Consider the following 22,408-nt stretch of genomic DNA (forward strand, 5'->3'; position numbering starts at 1 on the left):
AATCGAGAAATTAGAAATCGAGAAGTTGAAAAATCCGAAAATTTACATATTGAAAAATGAAACAATCGAAAAATCTCAAAAATCGAAACAATAGAAAATTGAAAAATTGATAAATAGGAAATACAGACATCGAAAAACCAAGAACCTGAAAAATTAAAAAAAATTACAAATTGAAAAAATCGAAAATTCAAAAAATTAGAGTTGTAAAAGTGAAAAATTTGGAAATTAAAAATTGACAAATTCAAAAACCGAAAAACCTGAAAATTGAAAAGTTCAAAGATCGAAAAATGGGGAAAGAAAAGAAAGAATGGGAAAATTGAAAAATCTACAAATTGAAAAAAAGAAAAATTTGAAAAATATAAAAACTGAGATTGTTAAATCGAAAAATTCAGAAAATAAAAGTCGAGAAAGAATATTAAAATCGCAAAATCAAAAATTCTATAGATCGAAGTAGTATGACGTAAAATTTCAAAAATGGAAAATTTTAGAAAGAAAATGAAAATTCGAAAATCGAAAAATCAATAAAATTAAGTTAAAATAAAAAAAATGAACAATCTACGAAATGAAAAAAGGAAAAATCGAAAATTTTGAAAATCAGAGTTGAAAAATCGGAAAATTCGGAAATTAAAAAACCGAAAAACCTAAAAATTCAAAAGTTCAAAGATCGAAAAATGGGGAAAGAAAATAAAGAATAGGAAAATCGAAAAATCTACAACTTGAAAAAAAGAAAAATTTGAAAAATCTAAAAACTGAGATTGTTAATCGCAAAATTCAGAAAATAAAAGTCGAGAAAAAATATTAAAATCGCAAAATCAAAAATTCTATAAATCGAAGTAGTAAGACGTAAAATTTCAAAAATGGAAAAGTGGAAAATTTTAGAAAGAAAATGAAAATTCGAAAATCGAAAAATCAATAAAATTAAGTTAAAATAGAAAAATTGAACAATTTACGAAATGAAAAAATGAAAAATCGAAAATTTTGAAAATCAGAGTTGAAAAATCGGAAAGTTCGGAAATTAAAAAACCGAAAAACTTAAAAATCGGAAAATAACAAATTTTAAATCGGGAAACCGAAAAGTTGAGAAATCCAAAAATTTGCAAACAGAAAAACTAAAAAATCTACAAATTTAAAAAAAGAAAAATTTGAAAAATCTAAAAACTGAGATTGTCAAATCGAGAAAGAATATTAAAAATGGGAAGATCGCAAAATAAAATTTAAAAACCGAAAAATCGAACAATCGAGAAACTGAAAAACCAAAATTCCATAAATCCAAGTAGTAAAATTTAAAAATTCAGAAAGAAAATGTAAATTCGAAAACCGAGAAATTGAAAAATCTACGGATTGAGAACAGCAAACATCGAACAATTTAAAAACCCAAAAAAGAGAGTAAAAAAAGGGAAATCGGAAAATGTATAAATTGAAAAATCGAGAAATTTAATAATCAAAAAAATGATAAATTAGAAATTGAGAAAGCGAAAAATCGGGAGAAACATTGAAAAATAAAAAAAATGAGAAATAAAAAATCGACAAATCAAAAAAATCAAGAACCTGAAAAATCGTCAAATCGAAAAATCAAGAACCTGAAAAAAGAAAAATCGAAAAATCTAAGCATCAAAGTCGTAAAAACGAAAAATTCGGAAATTAAATAACCGAAAAATCTAAAAATGAAAAATGGAGAACGAAAAGGAAAAACAGGAGAATCGAAAAAACCAAAGATTTAAAAATCGGAACATTGGGAAATCAAAAACTGAAAAATTGGAACATTTAAACTTTCAACAACAAAAAACGAAAAACTGACAAGCGAAAAATTGAGAAACTGAAAAACTGACAAGCGAAAAAAAACTGTACCTAAATTTTGATTGTAGTGGACATCTTCTGACGGTTCTGGTTGTTGTTCAGTAGTTTTGATCTCGCGAGTGTTGATTTGGATTGGATACACGGGGTTCCCCAGCCCCACTTCCGAGATGGCCCTGACGTAAACCATGTACCATGTATCCGGTTGTAGCCCAACCAGGGGCGTCGAAAGCGTCTGGTCGTCAGTGGCGCCAGTCCAACACCTCTGCGAAAACAACGAACCGTGTATATCAAGTGTCAGTGTCAAGTGTCACTATCGTGCCCGGCACAATCGTACCTTCTCCGCTTCCACCGCCGCCGACACCGACTTGTTGAACCACTTGTCCAAAGGCCAGTCGGCGTTCGGGGTGTACAAGACCAAGTACCCCGTCAACCTCCCGTTCTTGTGCAGAGGCGCTTGCCACCGCAGACAAACCGTGGTCTCGTTCACAATCGCATAATTCAAGTTTAGAACTTTTGAAGGCACTGAAACCGAACGATTAGCCCCGGTTAACCTCGAGAGCAGCGTAGATACATACCGTCTGCAGGGGTGCGAATTGTGGTGGACTGTGAGAAGGGACCGACGTGATCGCCGAAGTTGTGGGCTCTGACCTTGAAGTCGTAGGAGGAGTTGGGCTGGAGGTCGGTGATCAGCAGGCTGTTTGAGGCGCTACAGACAAAAAATGAAAAGTCGGATACGGGATAAAAAAATGTTGAGTACCTAATGAGTAGGTCTTTGTCGTCGCAGTCGACTTGTTTGCCGCTCTCGACCATGCAGATCATGTAGAATCTTGTGTTTTCGTTGTTGTCGATCCAAGTTAGGTTGATGTTCGTCGGGGATACTCGGCCGGCTTCGACGTGTTCGGGGGCCAGCGGTATCAAGTCGTTGAGGTTCGTGTTGGTTCTGTGGCCTTTTGGGGTGTAGGCGGCCCAGGGGGCGTTGGAGGATTTCGCCCATGCGGGAATCACGCGGAATTCGTACTCGACCGAAGCAGCCAACCCTACGGAAAAAAGTTTTTTCAAAAATAAAATACCAGGACACCATGACAAAGGTTAGGTCAGGTCAGGTCAGGTTCTTTCATATTCATTGAAAAATGTAAAATCGCAAAATCAAAAATTCAAAAATTGTGTCTTTAAAAGTTGGGAAATCGAAAAATTCACGAATTGAAAAAAGGAAAAATCTAAAAATCTTAAAAACCGAAGTTATAAAGCCTAAAAATGTGGAAAGAAAATGAAAAATCGACAAATAAAAAAAAATAAAATCGAAACATTGAAAAATCGAAAAACCGAGAAATCGAAAATTCGAAAAACTGAAAAATTAAAATTTTTAGATTGAACAAGCAAAACATTGTAAAATCGAAATTTTCAAGAAACGCAAAAATGAAAAATCAGAAATGAAACCTTTGAAAAGTTGAAAAATCGGAAAACCTAAAAGTTGAAAAATCAAAAAATCTACAAGCTGAGAAATTGAAAAATCTACAAACTGAAATTGTCAAATTAAAAATTCAGAAATTAAAAATCGGGAAATCGAGAAAAATATTAAAAATGGAGAAAATCCCAAAATCAAAAATTTAAAAACCGAAAAAGGGGGAAATTGAAAAATGCAAATATCGGAAAATTTGTAAAAAGAAAATGATAATTCTTAAATGGAAAAATCGAAACATTGAAAAATCGTGAAATTCAAAATCTAAAAATTTACAAATTGAAAAAAGGGGACACCGAAAAACTTAAAAACCGAAAAAATGGAGAAATGAAATGAAAAATTGGAAAATCAAAAAATTTAAAACCGAACCATCGAAAACTCGAGAAATTGGGAAAATCGAAAGCTTTGAAAAGTCGAAAAATCGGGAAACTAAAAAGTTGAAAAATCAAAAAATCTACAAGCTGAGAAATTGAAAAATCTACAAACTGAAAAATCTAAACACTGAAATTGTCAAATCAAAAATTCAGAAATTAAAAACCGAGAAATCGAGAAAAAATATTACAAATGGGAAAATCACAAAATCAAAAATTTAAAAACCGAAAAAGGGGGAAATTGAAAATTGGAAATATCGGAAAATTCCATAATTCGAAGTAGTAAAATCCAACAATTTAGAAATTAAAAATCAAAAAATCGAAAATTCTACAAATTCAAAAATGAAAAATTTTATACAAAAAATGAAAACTCGCCAACCGAAAACTCAATAAAATTAAGTTGAAATATAAAAAAATTAAAAAAATACCAGGAGACCATGACAAAGGTTAGGTCAGGTCAGGTCAGGTCCGTTATTTTTTAATCAATTTTTAAATTCTTAGAAAAACACAAGCCTCCCAAGATTCTTTCATATTCATCGAAAAATGTAAAATCAAAAAATTCAATAACCGAAAAATAGAAATCAGAAATGAAAATTCAAAAAATAGAAAAATAGAAAAATCAAAAATTAAAAATAGTGTTTTTAAAAATTGAAAAATCGAAAAATTCACGAATTGAAAAAAGGAAAAATCTAAAAATCTAAAAAACCGAAGTTATAAAGTCTAAAAATGAGGAAAGAAAATGAAAAATCGAAAAATAAAAAAAATAAAATCGAAACATTGAAAAATCGAAAATTCGAAACATTGAAAAATTAAAATTTTTAGAAATTGAAAAAGCAAAACATTGTAAAATCGAAATTTTCAAGAAACGATACACTGAAAAATAAGAAATGAAAATGTAAAAAATTAAAAATTGAGGAATTGAAAAATCGAAAAATTAAAAATCAAGAAATGGAGAAATCAAAAATTCTAAAAACTTCAACATTGAAAAATAAAAAAATAATAAAAATCGGGTAAATGAGAATTCAAAGAATTTCCAAATCGCAAAATAGGAAAATAGAAGTCAAAAATTGCAAAAAATGGAGAAACTGAAAAATCAGAAAGTTGTAAAAAAGAAAAATTCAAGAAACGAAAAACTGAAAAATCAGAAATGAAAATTTAAAAAATTAAAAATTGAGAAATTGAATCGAAAACTTATAAAATCGGATAATTGAAAATTCGAAAAATAGAAAAATGAAAAATAGCAAAATGGAGAAATTGAAAAGTCGTAAAATCGAAACATTTAAAACTCGAAAAATTGTAATATCCAAAAATTGTAATATCCAAAAATTGTGCTATTAAAAATTGAGAAAAGGAAAAATTCAGGAATTGAAAAAAGGCAAAATCCAGAAATTTAAAAATCTACGAGTTGAAAAATTCACGTGAAAAATTAAAATAGCGAAAAATTAAAAACTTTTAGAAATGGAAAAAGCAAAAAATTGTAAAATCTAAAAATGGAAGAAACGATAAAATGAAAAATCAGAAATGAAAATTAAAAATTGAGGAATTGAACAATCGAAAAATTAAAAATCCAGAATTCGAGGAATCAAAAAATCTAAAAACTGCAATATTGAAAAATCAAAAAATTATAAAATCGGATAAATGAGAATTCGAAAAATTTCCAAAATGTAAAATAAGAAAATAGAAAAGTCAAAAGTTGCAAAAATGGAGAAACTAAAAAATTGGAAGCTGAAACATAAAAAAATCCAAAAATTGTGAAATTGAAAACCGAATAAATGAAAAATTGAAAAATCCAGCATCGATGAAGTGAAAAATTGAAAAAACGAAAAACTAAAATATTTACAAATTGAAAAATCACGAAATTGTAGAAAAGAAAAATTCAAGAAACGCAAAAATGAAAACAGAAACGAAAAATCGAAAAATTATAAAATCGGATAATTGAGAATTCAAAAGATAGAAAAATTTAAAGAGCAAAAATTGCAAAATGGAAAAATCGAACAATCGGAAAATTGAGACATTTGGAAATTAAAAAATTTTGCAATTAAAAATTGCGAAATTAAAAACCTGAAAATGGAAAAGTTTACGAATTGAAAAATGGAAAATTCTAAAAATCGAGAAAACCGAAGAATTAAAAATTGAAAAGTCGAAAAATCTACGAGTTCAAAAATTCGCAATTTTGGAAATCGAAATATTGAAGAATCCAAAATCGATTAAGTGAAATATTAAAAAAGTGAAAAATTCAAGAAACGATAAACTGAAAAATCGGAAATAAAAAGCAAAAATTAAAATTTGACGAGTTGAAAAATCGGAAAATTGAAAAATCGAAAAATTGTGAAATTGAAAACTGAAGAAATGAAAAATTGAAAAATCCAAAATCCACGAAGTAAAAAATTGAAAAAGCGAAAAATTAAAATATTTAGAAATTGAAAAATCAAAAAATTTTGACATCCAAAAATTCAAGAAACGAAAAACTGAAAAATCAAAAACAATAAAATTTAAGAAATTAAAAATTGACGAAATGAAAAGTCGAAAAATCGTAAAATCCAAAAATTGTGTAATTGAAAATTGCGAAATCGAAATCAAAATCTAAAAATGAAGAAAGAAAATAAAAAACGAATTATATATAATAAATAAATAAAATTGACTGAAAATTAGAAATGAAAACGTAAAAAATGAAAAACTGAGGAATTGAAAAATCGAAAAATCTAAAAACTGTAACATTGAAAAATAAAAAAATTATAAAATCGGATAAATGAGAATTCGAAAAATTGCCAGATTGTAAAATAGGTAAATAGGAACTTCAAAATCGAACCATTAAAATCGAAAAATTGTGAAACTTAAAACTGAAGAATAGAAAAATCGAGAAATCCAAACCGATTAAGTGAAAAATTTAAAGGAATCGAAAAATCGAAAAACCTACGAATTGAAAAATGAAAAAATCGAATGGAAAAATTCGAAAAATCCACGAATTTCTCAATTCATAGATTTTGGAAATCGAAAAACTGAAGGAATGAAAAATTGAAAAACCAAAATTTTCGAAAAAAAATCGGTTGTCTGTAAATTCGGTTTACTGACGATAGTTGAACGTGACAACGTCTTAAGAAAATACTGATGGAATGGTAGCATTTTTCAAAAGAAAATTTTGATTTCATTTGTTTAATAGATTTGTATGTATATAGAGAAGGAGGTAATTAGAAATCACAATGAAATTGATCAAGTTAGATTTTCTCGCTTGCACTTCAAGCCTTACATGGAACGGCTCAGAGCGAGGTAACGCCGCATGAGTCACATGGAACGCCTCAGAGCGAGGTTACGCCGCATGAGTCATGTTTTTTCGTGCGTGCAGCCGGCTCAATCGAATTATAAGACGTTGTCACGTCAATAGAACAATTGAAAAATCAAAATTGCAAAATGGAGAAATCGAAAAATCGGAAGATCGAAACATTAAAAAATCGAAAAACTGAAAAATTGGAAAATCTACGAATTGAAAAATGGAAAAATCGAAAAACCAGAATTATAAAACCTAAAAATAAAAAACGAAAATGATCAATTGGAAAATTGAAACATGAAAAAAATTACAATCGAAACATGAAAAATCGAAAAATTCAGAAATTGAAAAATCGAAAAAGTGAAAAAATGTAAAACTGAAAAATCCAAAATCTTTGGAGTTGAACATTTTTAGAAATTGAAAAAGAAAAAAATTGTAAAATCAAAAAATTCAAAAAACGATAAAAAAAGAAAAAAATTAAAAATTGGGGAATTGAAAATCGGGAGATTGAAAAATTGAAAAATAAAAAATTGAGAAATGGAAAAATTTAAAAATCTAAAAATTTTTCAGAATCCAAAAATTATGCAATTAAGAATTGAGAAGTCGAAAAATGAAAACAAACTAAAAATTCAAGTAATAAAACCTACAAATGAAGAAAGAAAATGAAAAATCCGAAAAACGATAAATAAAAAAATCTAAAATTTAAGCATTGAAAAATCGAGAAATCCAAACCGATTAAGTGAAAAATTTAAAGGAGTCGAAAAATCGAAAAACTGAAAAATCGAAAAACCTAGGAATTGAAAAATGAAAAAATCGAATGGAAAAATTCGAAAAATCCACGAATTTCTCAATTCATAGATTTTGGAAATCGAAAAACTGAAGGAATGAAAAATTGAAAAACCAAAATTTTCGAAAAATAGAACAATTGAAAAATCAAAAATTGCAAAATGAAGAAATCGAAAAATCGGAAGATCGAAACATTAAAAAATCGAAAAACTGAAAAATTGGAAAATCTACGAATTGAAAAATGGAAAAATCGAAAAACCAGAATTATAAAACCGAAAAATAAAAAACGAAAATGATCAATCGGAAAATTGAAACATGAAAAAAATTACAAACGAAACATGAAAAATCGAAAAATTCAGAAATTGAAAAATCGAAAAAGTGAAAAAATGTAAAACTGAAAAATCCAAAATTTTTGGAGTTGAAAATTTTTAGAAATTGAAACAGAAAAAAATTGTAAAATCAAAAAATTCAAAAAATGATAAAAAAAGAAAAAAATTAAAAATTGGGGAATTGAAAATCGGGAGATTGAAAAATTGAAAAATAAAAAATTGAGAAATGGAAAAATTTAAAAATCTAAAAATTTTTGAGAATCCAAAAATTATGCAATTAAGAATTGGGAAGTCGAAAAATGAAAACAAACTAAAAATTCAAGTAATAAAACCTACAAATGAAGAAAGAAAATGAAAAATCCGAAAAACGATAAATAAAAAAATCTAAAATCTAAGATTGAAAAATCGAGAAATCCAAACCGATTAAGTGAAAAATTTAAAGGAGTCGAAAAATCTAAAAACTGAAAAATCGAAAAACCTACGAATTGAAAAATGAAAAAATCGAATGGAAAAATTCGAAAAATCCACGAATTTCTCAATTCATAGATTTTGGAAATCGAAAAACTGAACAATCAGACCTGAAAAAGTAAAAAATTAAAAATTGAGAAATTGAATCGGATAATGGAAAAAATTGAAAAATTTAGAATTGAGGACTGGAAAATTGAAAAACCTAAAAATCAAAAAATTGTAACATTGAAAAATCGAAGAAACGAAAAATTGAAGAATCTAAACCTTCCAAAACTGAATAAACTACGAAATCGAAAAATCCCAACATTGAAAAATTAAAATCTGAAATAATGACAAAATTTTCTGTTTATTGTAGTTTATTGTAGTTTTTGTCTTTATTTTACTCTGTAACAGCTTTATTGGCGTTAATAAATGCAATTAAAAAAAAAAAAAATTATAACAGAAAAAATGAAAAATTGGAAAATGTATATCTTTAACAATAAAAAAAGAAAATAACAGAAAAATTCAAAATATCTAGAAATTGAAAAATCTAAAATAAAAAATTAAAAAATTGAAGAAATAAAAAATCAAAAAAATGCAGAACTTAAATAATTGAGTACTTAATTGAGAAATTGTAAAATTTGAAAATAATCAGAAAACTCAAGAAATAAATAATTGAAAAATTAAAACCGATAAAGTAAGAGATTGAAAAAGCTAAAAGTTCAAAAAACAATATACTGAAAAATCAAAAATGAAAAATTAAAGCACTAAAAATTGAGAAATTAATAATCGGGAAACGGAAAAACGAAAAATTGGGAAATCTAAATCTTCCAAAATGGAAAAAATAAAGAAATTGAAAAATCAAAAAATACTAGAATGTTAAAAACAGTTGCCTGAGATGGCTTGACCTGACCAAGCGGTTTTTGATTTATTCAAGAAAATATTTTACTACATACACATTTTTTGTGACATCTTATATTAGCAATTCTATAAAAAAAAAATGTTTAAAAAACCCTACATAGAAGCATTTCAAATGGAAATAACTTAGCAAAATTGTAAGACGACGTCATCGATTTACCTTCCTACGAAATAAAAAAAAAAAAAAATCCGGGACGCAGGAACTTCTCAAGCAATTTTTTAACTTCACGACCAACTTAGCTTTGAAAGTGTAAACGCTACCTTTAACTCACCGGTAATGGTGTACGAAAATCCTTCGCAGCGTTCAGAAACGGCAGGAGGCCGTCCTTTGCGCCTCCACTCAATCTTGTATAACTCGTTTGTACCATCGCAAGGAACATCCGTGCTAACTCTGGACCAGGATAATTCGACCGAGGTTTCGTTAATTGGGATTACTTGTAAGTTGCGTCTACCTTTCATACCTACAGCGGAAGTTTATGTAAACCTACAGTAGACTAATCAAGTCCGAAACTCACCTGTCTTGCAGCTAACTTTCTGCGACCGGTCGCTCGCAATCGTTGAGTATAGTCGAACATAACACGTGTAATTTGTACTACCATTAAGACCAGAAGCCAAATACTGCGTCCTATTTGTAACGAAGTCAGTCCCGGGCATCTCTCGTTCCATATCTGCAACACAACGAGCAACTCAAGGCTCCATTCTCGACCCCACATCTTTCGCACTTTCCCGCACCGACTCACCCGTATAGTAACAATAGATGCTGTAGGCCTTCACCTCCAACGCGTCCTTCGGGCGCTGCCAACTCAGACAGACGCTCGAGTCGTCGTAAGGCCGACATTGTACATTCTCAGGAGGACTAGGAGTATGTAGTAACGTAGGTACCAACTGCGCCGCCGCCCACACCCTCCCCGCCGCGTTCACAGCGAAGCACTGGTAAATCCCCGAGTCCGACGTGAACGTGTGGCTGATGACCAGCTTGGTGGGGTGCTTCTTGATCCTGGCGGCGTTCTGCAGCGGCTCCCCGTTCTTCAGCCAGTAGATTTTTGGTTTGGGCGAGCCGAGGGCGTGGCAGTCCAGGCGGACGGTTTTGGCCGGGGGGTAGGTCTTCGACGTGGGGGTGACGTTGAAGTAGGGCGCCTGGTGCACCTCGAGGAGGTACCGCTGGCTGATGCGCCCTCCGGCGTTGTAGACCGTGCACGTGTAGTTGCCGGCGTCGCGCAGGCTCGCGTTGCGGAACTGCAGAACGCTCGAATTGCTAATAACGACACTAATATCTGGAAGAAGAGGGTTAAAGGGGAGGGGCGAGGCGGGGGGGCACTCACTGTTAAGCCATTGTACTGTAGGAATAGGCCATCCGCTCACAGCGCAATGTAGATACGCGTCTTCTCCAGCCAGAACTGTGGTGGTATTCGGTAAAATATCAAGAGGTAGAAACGTGGGGGCTACGGTCTTCGAGGGAACTGAAGAAACCGTTAGCTCAACTATCTTACTATTCTTAGTCTTTTTAAGTAAACTATTTGTTGCAATACATCTGCAAGCAGTCGGTTGTTGAGGGATTCTTTTTATGACTAGACTCACCTATATGATCCTGCGTCTGAGGAATGAGTTTTTGTGATTAATAAAGCTCCCGTAGGGAGAGGAACATATCTGGAACAACGAAAACATTCAAAACAACGTACATAATAACAATAATAATAAATATATTTAGTCGCCAACTACTGGAAATATTTACATATACCTAAAAATAGACGTCACCTTCAACAATTCCTATCTAAATGATCTAAATAATCATTACAGCTACCAAACTTCGTGCACAGTTTTTATAAAAGATTGTACGATTTTTTTAAATAAGTTTTGGGGGTCTGGGGTGTTTATTTTTTGAAAATGTTTGATGAAAGAATCTCGGACACACTTCATGTCAATTTTTTTGAGAAAGCCCAATAATCTCAGAGATTCCTTGTATTTTTTAAGAGTGCCAACAAATTTCGTATACCCCCAGTGCCTTTTTCTAAAGGAATGAGCAAAAATTATGAGGATCCCAAACGTCTTTTTTGAGAAGAAAAATCTTGAGGGACCCTTTTTTTGAGAATGTTCTAGATTTATAGAGGACTCTAATCTCTGTGAGAATGAACAAGAATCTTGGGGGATCTTGTGGATTTTCTTGAGAATGCCCTAGAATCATGGAGGACCCTAGTGTCTGTATTGAGAATGCCCACAAATTTTGAGAACCTCTTGTGGCTCATTTTAAGAATGCCCAAAAATCAAGGAGGACCTCTTTGAGAATGCTCTAGGCTCTAATTTCTCTGAGAATGTCCAAGAATCTTGGGGGGGCTTGTGGATTTTTTTAGAATGCCCTAGAATCATAGAGGACCCTAGTATCTCTTTGAGAATGCCCAAGAAACCTGAGGATCCCTTGTGGTTTTTTTGAGCATGCCCTAGATTCACGGAAAGCCCTAGTTTACCTGAGAATGTCCAAGAATGATGGGGGGGGGGTCTTGTGAATGTTTTTAAGAATACCCTAGAATGACGGAGGGCTCTAATCTCTCTGGGAATGCCCAAGAATCACGGAGGGCCCTAGTGATTTTGATAATGACCAAGACTCTTGGATGCGCCTTGTAGCTGTTTAAAAGAATGCCCAGAATCTGAGTCTATTTTGAAAATGTCCAAGAATTTTGGGGGATCTTGTGGATTTTGTTGACAACGTCCTAGAATCATGGAGGACCCTAGTGTCTTTATTGAGAATGCCCAAAAATTTTGAGAGCCTCTTGTGGCTCATTGCAAGAATGCCCAAACATCAAGGAGGACCTCTTTGAGAATGCTCTAGATTCACGGACGGCTACAATTTCTCTGACAATGTCCAAGAATCTTGGGGGACCCTTTTGGATTTCTTTTTAGAATGCCTTAGACTCATAGAGGACCCTAGTGTCTTTTGAGAATGTCCAAGAATCACGGAAGATCCTAGTGTCTCTTTGAGAATGCCCAAGAATCTTGAGGATCCCTTGTGTTGTTTTTTTTTTTTTAGAATGCCTTAGATTCATGGACGGCTCTAGTCCCTCTGACAATGTCCAAGAACATGGGGAGAGGAGAGGGGGGGGGGGGCTTGTGGATATTTTTGAGAATACCCAAGAATCACGAAACGCCCTAGTGTCTCTTTGAAAATGGCCAAGAATCATGACGATCCCTTGTGGTTTTTTTTCGAGAATGCTCTAGATTCTCAGAGGGATCTAGTCCCTCCGAGAACGTCCAAGAATCTTGGGGGGGCTTGTGGATTTTTTTAGAATGCCCTAGAATCATAGAGGACCCTAGTGTTTCTTTGAGAATGCCCAAGAAACCTGAGGTTCCCTTGTGGTTTTTTTTGAGCATGCCCTAGATTCACGGAAAGCCCTAGTTTACCTGAGAATGTCCAAGAATCATGGGGGGCTCTTGTGGATTTTTTTGAGAATACCCTAGAATCACGGAGATTTCTAGTCTCTCTGGGAATGTCCAAGAATCACGGAGGGCCCCTGAGGCTTTTTTGAGAACGCACTAGATTCACGAAAGGCTCTAATGTTTCTGAGAATGCCCTAGAATCATGGAGAGGCCTAGTTTCTTCTTTGAGAATGCCCAAGAATCACAAAAGACCCGAGTGTCTCTCCGAGAATGTGTTTTTTTAGAATGCCCTAGAATCATGATGGGTTCTGCTGTCTTTGAGAATGCCCAAGGATCTTGGAGGCGCCTTGTAGCTATTTAACAGAATGCCCAGAATCTGTGTCTTTTTTGAGAATGCCCAAGAAACTTGAGCGCTCCTTGTAGCTTATTTTGAGAAAGCCCTAGAATCATGGACAGCCCTAGTGTCTTTTTTGAGAATGCCCAAAAATCACGAAAGGTCCTAGTGTCTCTTTGAGAATGCCCAAGAATCACGGGAGGTCCTTGTGTCTCTCTGAGAATGCCCTAGATTCACGGAGGGCTCTAGCCTCTCTGAGAATGTCCAAGAATCTTGGGGAGCCCTTGTGGATTTTTTTGAGAATGCCCTAGAATAACGGACGGCTCTAGTGTCTTTTTTTGAGAGTGCCCAAGAATCACTGAACGTCCTAGTGTCTCTTTGAAAATGCCCAGAAATTCTGAGTCCCTTGTGTTTTTTTCTGGAGAATGCCTTAGAATCATGGAGGACCCTAGTGTCTTTATTGAGAATGCCCAAAAATTTTGAGAGCCTCTTGTGGCTCATTTTAAGAATGCCCAAAAATCAAGGAGGACCTCTTTGAGAATGCTCTAGAATCACCCAGGGCTCTAATTTCTCTGAGAATGTCCAAGAATCTTGGGGAGCCCTTTTGGATTTTTTTTAGAAGGCCTTAGAATCATAGAGGACCCTAGTGTATTGTTTGAGAATGTCAAGAATCACGAAGGTCCTAGTGTCTCTTTAAGAATGCCCAAGAATCTTGAGGGTCGCTTGTGTTTTTTTTTCGAGAATGCCCTAGATTCTCGGAGGGATCTAGTCCAAGAATCTTGGGGGCGCCTTGTGGATTTTTTTAGAATCATAGAGGACCCAAGTGTCTCTTTGAGAATGCCTAAGAATCTTGAGGATCATTTATATTTTTTTTAATGCCCTATATTCACGAAGGCTTTAGTCTCTGTGAGAATGCCCGAGAATCTTGGGAAGTGCTTGTGGATTTTTTTGAGAATGCCTTAGAATCACGGAGGGCTCCACTGTCGTTTTTTAGGGTGCCCAAGCATCACTGAAGGTCCTACTGTCTCTTTGAAAATGCCCAGAAATCTTGAGTCCCTTGTGTTTTTTTGAGAATGTTCTGGATTCATAGAGGGCTCTAATCTCTGTGAGAATCTCCAAGAATCTTGGGGGATCTTGTGGATTTTCTTGACAATGCCCTAGAATCATGGAGGAACCTAATGTCTTTATTGAGAATGCCCAAACATTTTGAGAGCCTCTTGTGGCTTATTTTAAGAATGCCCAAAAATCAAGGAGGGCTCTAATTTCTCTGAGAATGTCCAAGACTATTGGGGGGCCTTGTGGATTTTTTTGACAATGTCCAAGAATCACAGAAGATCCTAGTGTCTCGTTGAGAATGCCGAAGAATCTTGAGGATCACTTGTATTCTTTTAATGCCCTACATTCACGAAGGCTTTAGTCTATGTGAGAATGCCCGAGAATCTTGGGGAGCCCTTGTGCATTTTTTTTAAAATGCCCTAGAATCACGGAGGGCTCCACTGTCTTTTTTTGAGAGTGCCCAAGAATCACTGGAGGTCCTACTGTCTTTGAAAATGCCCTGAAATCTTGAGTCCCTTGTGTTTTTTTTTTGAGAATGTTCTAGATTCATAGAGGGCTCTAATTTCTGTGAGAATGTCCAAAAATCTTGGAGGATCTTGTGGATTTTCTTGACAATGCCTAGAATCATGGAGGATCCTAGTGTCATTTTAAGAATGCCCAAAAATCAAGGAGGACCTCTTTGAGAATGCTCTAGATTCACGGAGGGCTCTAATTTCTCTGAGAATATCCAAGAATATTGGGGGCCTTTTTGGATTTTTTTTAGAATGCCTTAGAATCATAGAGGACCCTAGTGTATTTTTTGAGAATGTCCAAGAATCACGGAAGGTCTTTGTGTCTCTTTGAGAATACCCAAGAATCTTGAGCGTCCCTTGTGTTGTTTTTTTTTTTTGGAATGCCTTAGATTCATGGACGGCTCTAGTCCCTCTGAGAATATCCAAGAACATGGGGAGAGTGGGGAGGCTTGTGGATATTTTTGAGAATGCCCAAGAATCACGGAAGACCCTAGTGTCTCTTTGAGAATGGCCATGAATCATGACGGTCCCTTTTGGTTTTTTTTTCGAGAATGCCCTAGATTCTCGGAGGGATCTAGTCCCTCTGAGAACGTCCAAGAATCTTGGGGGGCCTTGTGGACTTTTTTAGAATGCCCTACAATCATAGAGGAGCCCTTGTGGTTTTTTTGAGCATGCCCTAGATTCACGGAAAGCCCTAGTTTACCTGGAATGTCCAAGAATCATGGGGGGCTCTTGTGGATTTTTTTGAGAATACCCTAGAATCACGGAGAGCTCTAGTTTCTCTGGGAATGCCCAAGAATCACGGGGGGCCCTTGTGTCATTGAGAATGCCCAAGAATCTTGGGGACCCTTGAGGCTTTTTTGAGAATGTACTAGATTCACGAAGGGCTCTAATGTTTCTGGGAATGTCCTAGAATCATGGAGGGCCCTAGTTTCTGCTTTGAGAATGCCCAAGAATCACGGAAGGCCCTAGTGTCTCTTTGAAAATGTGTTTTTTAGAATGCCCTAGAATCATGAAGGGCCCTGGTGTCTGAGAATGCCCAAGAATCTTGGAGGCGCCTTGTAGCTATTTAACAGAATGCCCAGTATCTGTGTCTTTTTTGAAAATGCCCAGTATTCTTGAGCGCCCCTTCTAGGTTATTTTGAGAATGCCCTAGAATCATGGGCAGCCCTAGTGTCTGTTTTGAGAATGCCCAAGAATTACGGAAGGCCCTAGTGTCTCTTTGAGAATGCCCAAGAAACTTGAAGATCCTTTGTGTTTTTTTTTGAGAATGCCCTAGATTCACGGAAAGCCCTAGTCTCTCTGAGAATGTCCAAGAATCATGGGGGGGGGGGGCCTTGTGGATTTTTTTTAAAATGCCCTAGAATCATGGAGGGTTCTAGTCTCTCTGGGATTGCCCAAGAATCACGGAGGGCCCTTGTGTCATTGACAATGCTCAAGAATCTTGGGACCCCTTGTGGCTTTTTTGAGAATGCACTAGATTCCCGCTCTAGTGTTTCTGAGAATGCCCAAGAATATTGGAGGGCCATTGTAGATTTTTTTGAGAATGCCCAAAAATCACGAAAGGCCCTAGTGTATCTTTGAAAATGTGTTTTTTTGAATGCCCTAGAATCATGAAGAATCCTGGTGTCTTTGAGAATGCCCAAAAATCGTGGAGGCGCCTTGTAGCTATTTAACAGAATGCCCAGAATCTGTGTCTTTTTTGAAAATGCCCAAGAATCTTGGGGAAGCTTTGTGACTTTTTTAAAAATGCCAAAAAAATTTCGGAGACCCTGAGTATCTTTTTTTTGAGAATGCCCAAGAATCTGTCTTTTTTGAGAATGCCCAAAAATCTTGGGCGCCGCTTGTAGCTTATTTTGAGAATGCCCTGGAATCATTGAAGGTCCTAGAGTCTCTTTGAGAATGTCTAAAAAACTTGAGGGTCCCTTATGTTTTTTTGAGAATGCCCTAGATTCATGGAAGGCTCTAGTCTCCCTGAGAATGCCTAAGAATTGTGGGAACCCCTAGCGGCTTTTTTTGAGAACGCTCTAGAATCACTGAAGGTCCTAGAGTCTCTTTGAAAATGTCTAAAAAACTTGAGGGTCCCTTATGGTTTTTTTGAGAACGCTCTAGAATCACTGAAGGTCCTAGAGTCTCTTTGAAAATGTCTAAAAAACTTGAGGGTCCCTTATGGTTTTTTTAGAATGCCCTAGATTCACGGAGGGCTCTAGTTTCGCTGAGAATGCCCAAGAATCTTGGGGGGGGCTTGTGGATTTTTTTGAGAATGCCCTAGAAACAAGTAGGGCCTTACTGTCTTTTTTGAGAATGCCCAAGAATCACGGAAGGCCCTAGTTTGTCTTTGGGAATGCCCAAGAAAGTTGGGGATCCCTTGTGGTTTTTTTGAGAATGCCCTAGATTCATGGAAGGCTCTAGTCTCCCTGAGAATGTCTAAGAATCTTGGGGGAGGCTTGTGGATTTTTTTGAGAATGCCCTAGAATCACTGAAGGTCCTAGAGTCTCTTTGAGAATGTCTAAAAAACTTGAGGGTCCCTTATGTTTTTTTACAATGCCCTAGATTCACGCAGGGCTCTAGTTCTCTGAGAATGCCCAAGAATCTTGGGGGGGGGGGGGGGGCTTGTGGATTTTTTTGAGAATGCCCTAGAAACAAGAAGGGTCTTAGTGTCTTTTTAAGAATGCCCAAGAATCACCTACAATAATGATGGGCCCTGGTGTCTGAGAATGCCCAAGAATCTTGGAGGCGCCTTATAGCTTTTTATCAGAATGCCCAAGAATCTGTCTTTTTTGAAAATGCCCAAGAATATTGGGGGCGCTTTGTGTATTTGTTAAGAATACTGAAACAATTTCGGAGACACTTTATATCTTTTTTGAGAATGCCCAAGAATCTGTCTTTTTTTTTGAGAAAGCCTAAGACTCTTGAGCGCCCCTTGTGTCTTATTTTGAGAATGCCCAAGAATCACGGAGAGCCCTTGTGTTGTTGAGGATGCCCAAGAATCTTGGGGACCCCTTATGGCTTTTTTTGAGAATGCCCTAGATTTACGGAGAGCCCTAGTGTCTCTTTCAGAATGCCCAAAAATCTGTGTCTTTTTTGAGAATGCCTGAAAATCTTGGGGATCCCTTGTATCTTTTTCTGAAAATAGTCAATAATCTATGTTTCTTTTGAGAATGCCCAAGAATCTGTGTCTTTTTAAGAATGCCTAAAAATTTGGGAGACCCATAGTATCTTTTTTTGAGAATGCCCTAGATTCATGGAGGGCTCTAGTGTCTCTGAGAATGCCCAAGAATCATAGGGGGGGCTTATGGATTTTTTTTTAAGAATTCCCTAGAATCATGGAGGGCCCTAGTGTCTTTTTTTGAGAATGCCCAAGAATCACTGAAGCCCTTAGTGTCTTTTTGAAAATGTGTTTTTTTAAAATGCCCTAGAATCATGAAGGGTCCTGGTGTCTGAGAATGTACAAGAATCTTGAGTACCCTTTGTCTTTTTTGAGTATGCCAAAAATTTTTCGGAGACCCCTTGCATCGTTGAGAATGCCCAAGATTCTTGGGAACCTCTTTTGGCTTTTTTGAAAACACCCTAGATTCAAGGACGGCCCCAGTGTCTCTATGAGAATGCCCAAGAACCTTGAGGGCATCTTGGGCTTTTTTTTAGAATGTCCTAGAATTACGGAGGAGCCCTAGTGTATTTTTTAAGAATGCCAAAACATTTTTGGAGACCTCTAATATCTTTTTTTGAGACTGCCCAAGAATGTTTTTTTTTATAATGTCCAAGAATCATGGAAAGCCCTTGTGTCGTTGAGGATGCCCAAGATTCTTCGTTTTTTGAAAATACCTGAGAATCTTGGGGACCCCTTGTGTCTTTTTTATGAATGCCAAAAAAATTTCGGAGACCCCTTGTGGCTTATTTTGAGAATAGCCAAGAATCTTAGGCACTCCTTGTGTTTTTTTAAGAATGCCAAAAAATTGCGGAGACCCCTATCATGTTTTTTTTTAGAACGGTCAAGAATCTTGAGAGCCCCTTGTGGTTTATTTTGAGAATGCCCAAGAATCTTGGGGGCTACTTGTGTCTTTTTTAAGAACGCCAAAAAAATTTCAGAGACCCCTAGATCTTTTTTTTGAGAATGTCCAAGAATTTAAGGCACCCCTTGTGTTTTTTTAAGAATGCCAAACAAAAAATTTCGGAGACCATTAATATTTTTTTTAGAATGGTCAAGAATCTTGAAAGCCTCTTGTAACTTATTTTGAGAATGCCCAAGAATCTTGGGGGGACCTGTGTCTCTTTGAGAATGCCATAGAATCACGTAGGGCCCTAGTGTCTTTTATGAGAATGCCTAAGAATCTTGGAGGCGCCTTGTGGCTTTTTTTTTCAAAATGCCCAAGGATTTGTGTCTTTTTTGAGAATGCCTAAGAATCTTGGGGACCTCTGGCGTGTTTTTTAAGAATACCCAAGAATCTTGGAGGCGGCTTGTACCTTTGTTTCAGAATGCGCTAGAATCTGTCTTTTTTGAAAATCCCTAAGAATCTTGGGGACCCCTTGTGTCTTTTTTATGAATGCCAAAAAAATTTCGGAGACCCCTTGTGGCTTATTTTGAGAATAGCCAAGAATCTTAGGCACTCCTTGTGTTTTTTTTAAGAATGCCAAAAAATTGCGGAGACCCCTATCATGTTTTTTTTTAGAACGGTCAAGAATCTTGAGAGCCCCTTGTGGTTTATTTTGAGAATGCCCAAGAATCTTGGGGGCTACTTGTGTCTTTTTTAAGAACGCCAAAAAAATTTCAGAGACCCCTAGATCTTTTTTTTGAGAATGTCCAAGAATTTAAGGCACCCCTTGTGTTTTTTTAAGAATGCCAAACAAAAAATTTCGGAGACCATTAATATTTTTTTTAGAATGGTCAAGAATCTTGAAAGCCTCTTGTAACTTATTTTGAGAATGCCCAAGAATCTTGGGGGGACCTGTGTCTCTTTGAGAATGCCATAAAATCACGTAGGGCCCTAGTGTCTTTTATGAGAATGCCTAAGAATCTTGGAGGCGCCTTGTGGCTTTTTTTTTTCAAAATGCCCAAGGATTTGTGTCTTTTTTGAGAATGCCTAAGAATCTTGGAGACCTCTTGTGTCTTTTTTAAGAATGCAAAAAAATCTTCGTAGACCCGTAGTATCTTTTTTTGAGAATGCCCAAGAATATATATGCACCTCTTGTGTTTTTTTTTAGAAGGCAAAAAAATTTCGGAGAGCCGTAGTTTTTTTTTTTTTTTAGAATGGTCAAGAATCTTGAGAGCCCCTTGTGTCTTTTCTCAGAATCCTTAAGAATCTTGGAGACCCCTTGTGTGTTTTTTAAGAATGTAAAAAAATTTCGGAGACCCCTAGTATCTTTTTTGAGAATGTCCAGGAATCTGTTTTTTTTTTAAATGCCCAATGGAGACCCCTAGTATATTTTTTTTAGAATGGTCAAGAATCTCGAGAGTCCTTTGCTTGTGGCCTTTTTTGAGACTGCGCTAGAATCACAAAGGGCCCTAGTGTCTTTTTTGAGAATGCCCTAGAATTTCTGCTTTTTTTTTTAATAAACGCCAAAAAATCTCGGGGGTCCCTTATGTCTTTTTTTTTAAATGCTCGAAAGTCTTGGGCCCCTCTTGTGTCCTTTGTAATAATGTGAAAGAATCTTAGAAGCTCATAGTGTCTTTTTTTTGTGATAAAAAGATAATCAACTCAGAAATGTCAATCATAACCTAACTTTCTCAAGCTATTTCAATGTTTGCCTGATGGTATGCAACCAACAATTCACCTCACATGATTAATTTTACAACGTACCGCACGATTGCGGTAATTCTTACTACAAAATTCATTGTCAGATTTTCCAAAGCCACTTAATGTACGGTATCTGATAATCACCTTCATAAAAATTATGAAATCTGATGTTTTCTAAATCCTTTGGGGAATCTTATATATTAGGTAGTTATATAAAACTTTGTAAAGATCACTCGTAAAAAAATAATAAGAATTCCCTTTAAATTGATTACATAATTTTGGCAACAACGCACGATATTTTCGAAAGATCCGGAAACGTCGAAGTACTCGCGATAAGATTAAATAAAATGAAAATAAATCCAGCCAGTACTCACTCACCTTGTGTTATGAGGTAGAGGTTTGGTATTTTGCTCCCACTTAATTTGTGCAGCAGGAACGGAGTTTATATTGCAGAAGAGAACTGCAGGTTGAGATTCTGGAACACTCAGATTACTTGGTTGTTTGTCGAAATCACCGAAAGCTGGAAACCATTAAATAAATAGAGCTGCAATCGTATCCACCGTTCATTATAACTCAACACATAAGTTAAGTAACGAAACTTAATTAAAAGTAAACGTTAGAAACGCAAATATTGAAGCTACCAAAACACGGTCTACTCTCTACCTGTTCCAGGCGGACCAACCGCTCAAATACAATAACAACAAGAGAAAGTAGACACATTTTCGAACTACAACCTACATATTAAGCGCACACATAGATTTTGCCTTTTTCGAATCGAGATAACGATGGCGTGTGCTCGAAACACACCAATTAGCCGAAAAAAATTTTCCGAAACTATTGAACAAACTCGTGTGCTTTATGGACGCATCTAAATCGGGCTATTTTATATCCGACACGCAAAAGGTCTTAACCTGAATTAATAAAATATCGATTCGGTGCGAAAACTAATCCGAGGGTTCGATAACACGAGCTGGAGCTTCCGTGTAGTGAGGGATCGGCGGGTAAGGAGATGCTGCTTTTCTGCCGATTTAATAATTTGTTTCACGTTTATACAACGTCACAGCAACGATTAATTTTTTCTATATTTCGTATTGGACGTTGCGTCTCTGAAACTAGGCCAACATGACTTGAAATAAGGCTTCGTCGTATCACATGGGTATAAATACAAAAAGATACATAATTTAGCGATAGAATACGTCATTTTGTAGTTTACGTAAAGTAACGTTAAGTCACATTTGTTAGTAAAGTAAGTTGAGGCTTTGTTAGCTATGACGAAAATTCGACGTCATTTCTACGTACTTTATCAATTAAAATTTATACGTATACCTGATTAATTCGATTAATGGTGTCCATGACAATGGCATTTCGAATTGACGTATAAAACTACTACTACCGCCATTACGTTAACGTTAAATTTTTTAAACGTAAAATCATTGACAAGGACGACGTGCTCAATATTTTTACGTTACGACACACAAGTTAAAATAAATTGCGAGACCTTAAGGTAGAGTGTGTAGTCGAAATTTGGTTAGTTTCGATGGAAAGTTTAGTTATTTCGATTCTGACATGTTGGCAACGTTAAATTCTGATAACTTTCTCCATAACGTCATCAAAACGTTGAAAATACGTATTCTACAATATGAATTTACTACTCAATAATTTGGTTAAATTTGCAATTGTATGTTTTTGCGATGTTAGGATAAGGACAAATTTTTGTCATTTTTTTATTTTGACGTCTCTTTTCAATTTTAGATGTCACATTTATTGTTGATTATAACGTTATTAAAACGTTGAAAACAGTATTCTGAATAATTATCCTAGCGACTCGATGCGTCAAACAAGGCCAGTCGTTTGGTATTCAATCATTTAAGAAAACATTTAACTGGGTAACGTTGAAAACTGGTTAATTTTTAACGCCCATTTAACGTCATTCTAAATTTTTTTACAAAAATATCAAATGTCCAATTTCTACTATAACAATTGAAATTCAGTCAAGCTCGAAAAAAATTTACGTCATTTTAACGTATCCA

At 35.2% G+C, this 22,408-nt stretch overlaps 1 protein-coding gene across 2 annotated transcripts in view; it reads right to left on the reverse strand.

Annotated features, from left to right (window-relative positions):
* The window catches only part of LOC135125319 (protogenin-like), a 114,362-nt gene that overhangs the window by 17,665 nt on the left and 74,289 nt on the right, over nt 1-22,408 (reverse strand). For both annotated transcript variants that reach the window (XM_064050805.1, XM_064050804.1), the window contains exons 3-12: nt 20,757-20,898; nt 10,951-11,019; nt 10,695-10,903; nt 10,113-10,646; nt 9,888-10,040; nt 9,645-9,833; nt 2,555-2,834; nt 2,373-2,503; nt 2,132-2,319; nt 1,849-2,059 (exon numbers count right to left, since the gene is read on the reverse strand). In XM_064050805.1, the coding sequence (XP_063906875.1) occupies nt 1,849-2,059; nt 2,132-2,319; nt 2,373-2,503; nt 2,555-2,834; nt 9,645-9,833; nt 9,888-10,040; nt 10,113-10,646; nt 10,695-10,903; nt 10,951-11,019; nt 20,757-20,898 (2,106 nt within the window). The remainder of the gene's footprint in view (nt 1-1,848; nt 2,060-2,131; nt 2,320-2,372; nt 2,504-2,554; nt 2,835-9,644; nt 9,834-9,887; nt 10,041-10,112; nt 10,647-10,694; nt 10,904-10,950; nt 11,020-20,756; nt 20,899-22,408) is intronic.

Source organism: Zophobas morio, unplaced genomic scaffold, assembly GCF_036711695.1.
Source record: "Zophobas morio isolate AGI-343-1 ecotype UQ-CSIRO unplaced genomic scaffold, CSIRO_AGI_Zmor_V1 ptg000008l, whole genome shotgun sequence".
In the NCBI taxonomy this organism is placed as follows: domain Eukaryota; kingdom Metazoa; phylum Arthropoda; class Insecta; order Coleoptera; family Tenebrionidae; genus Zophobas; species Zophobas morio.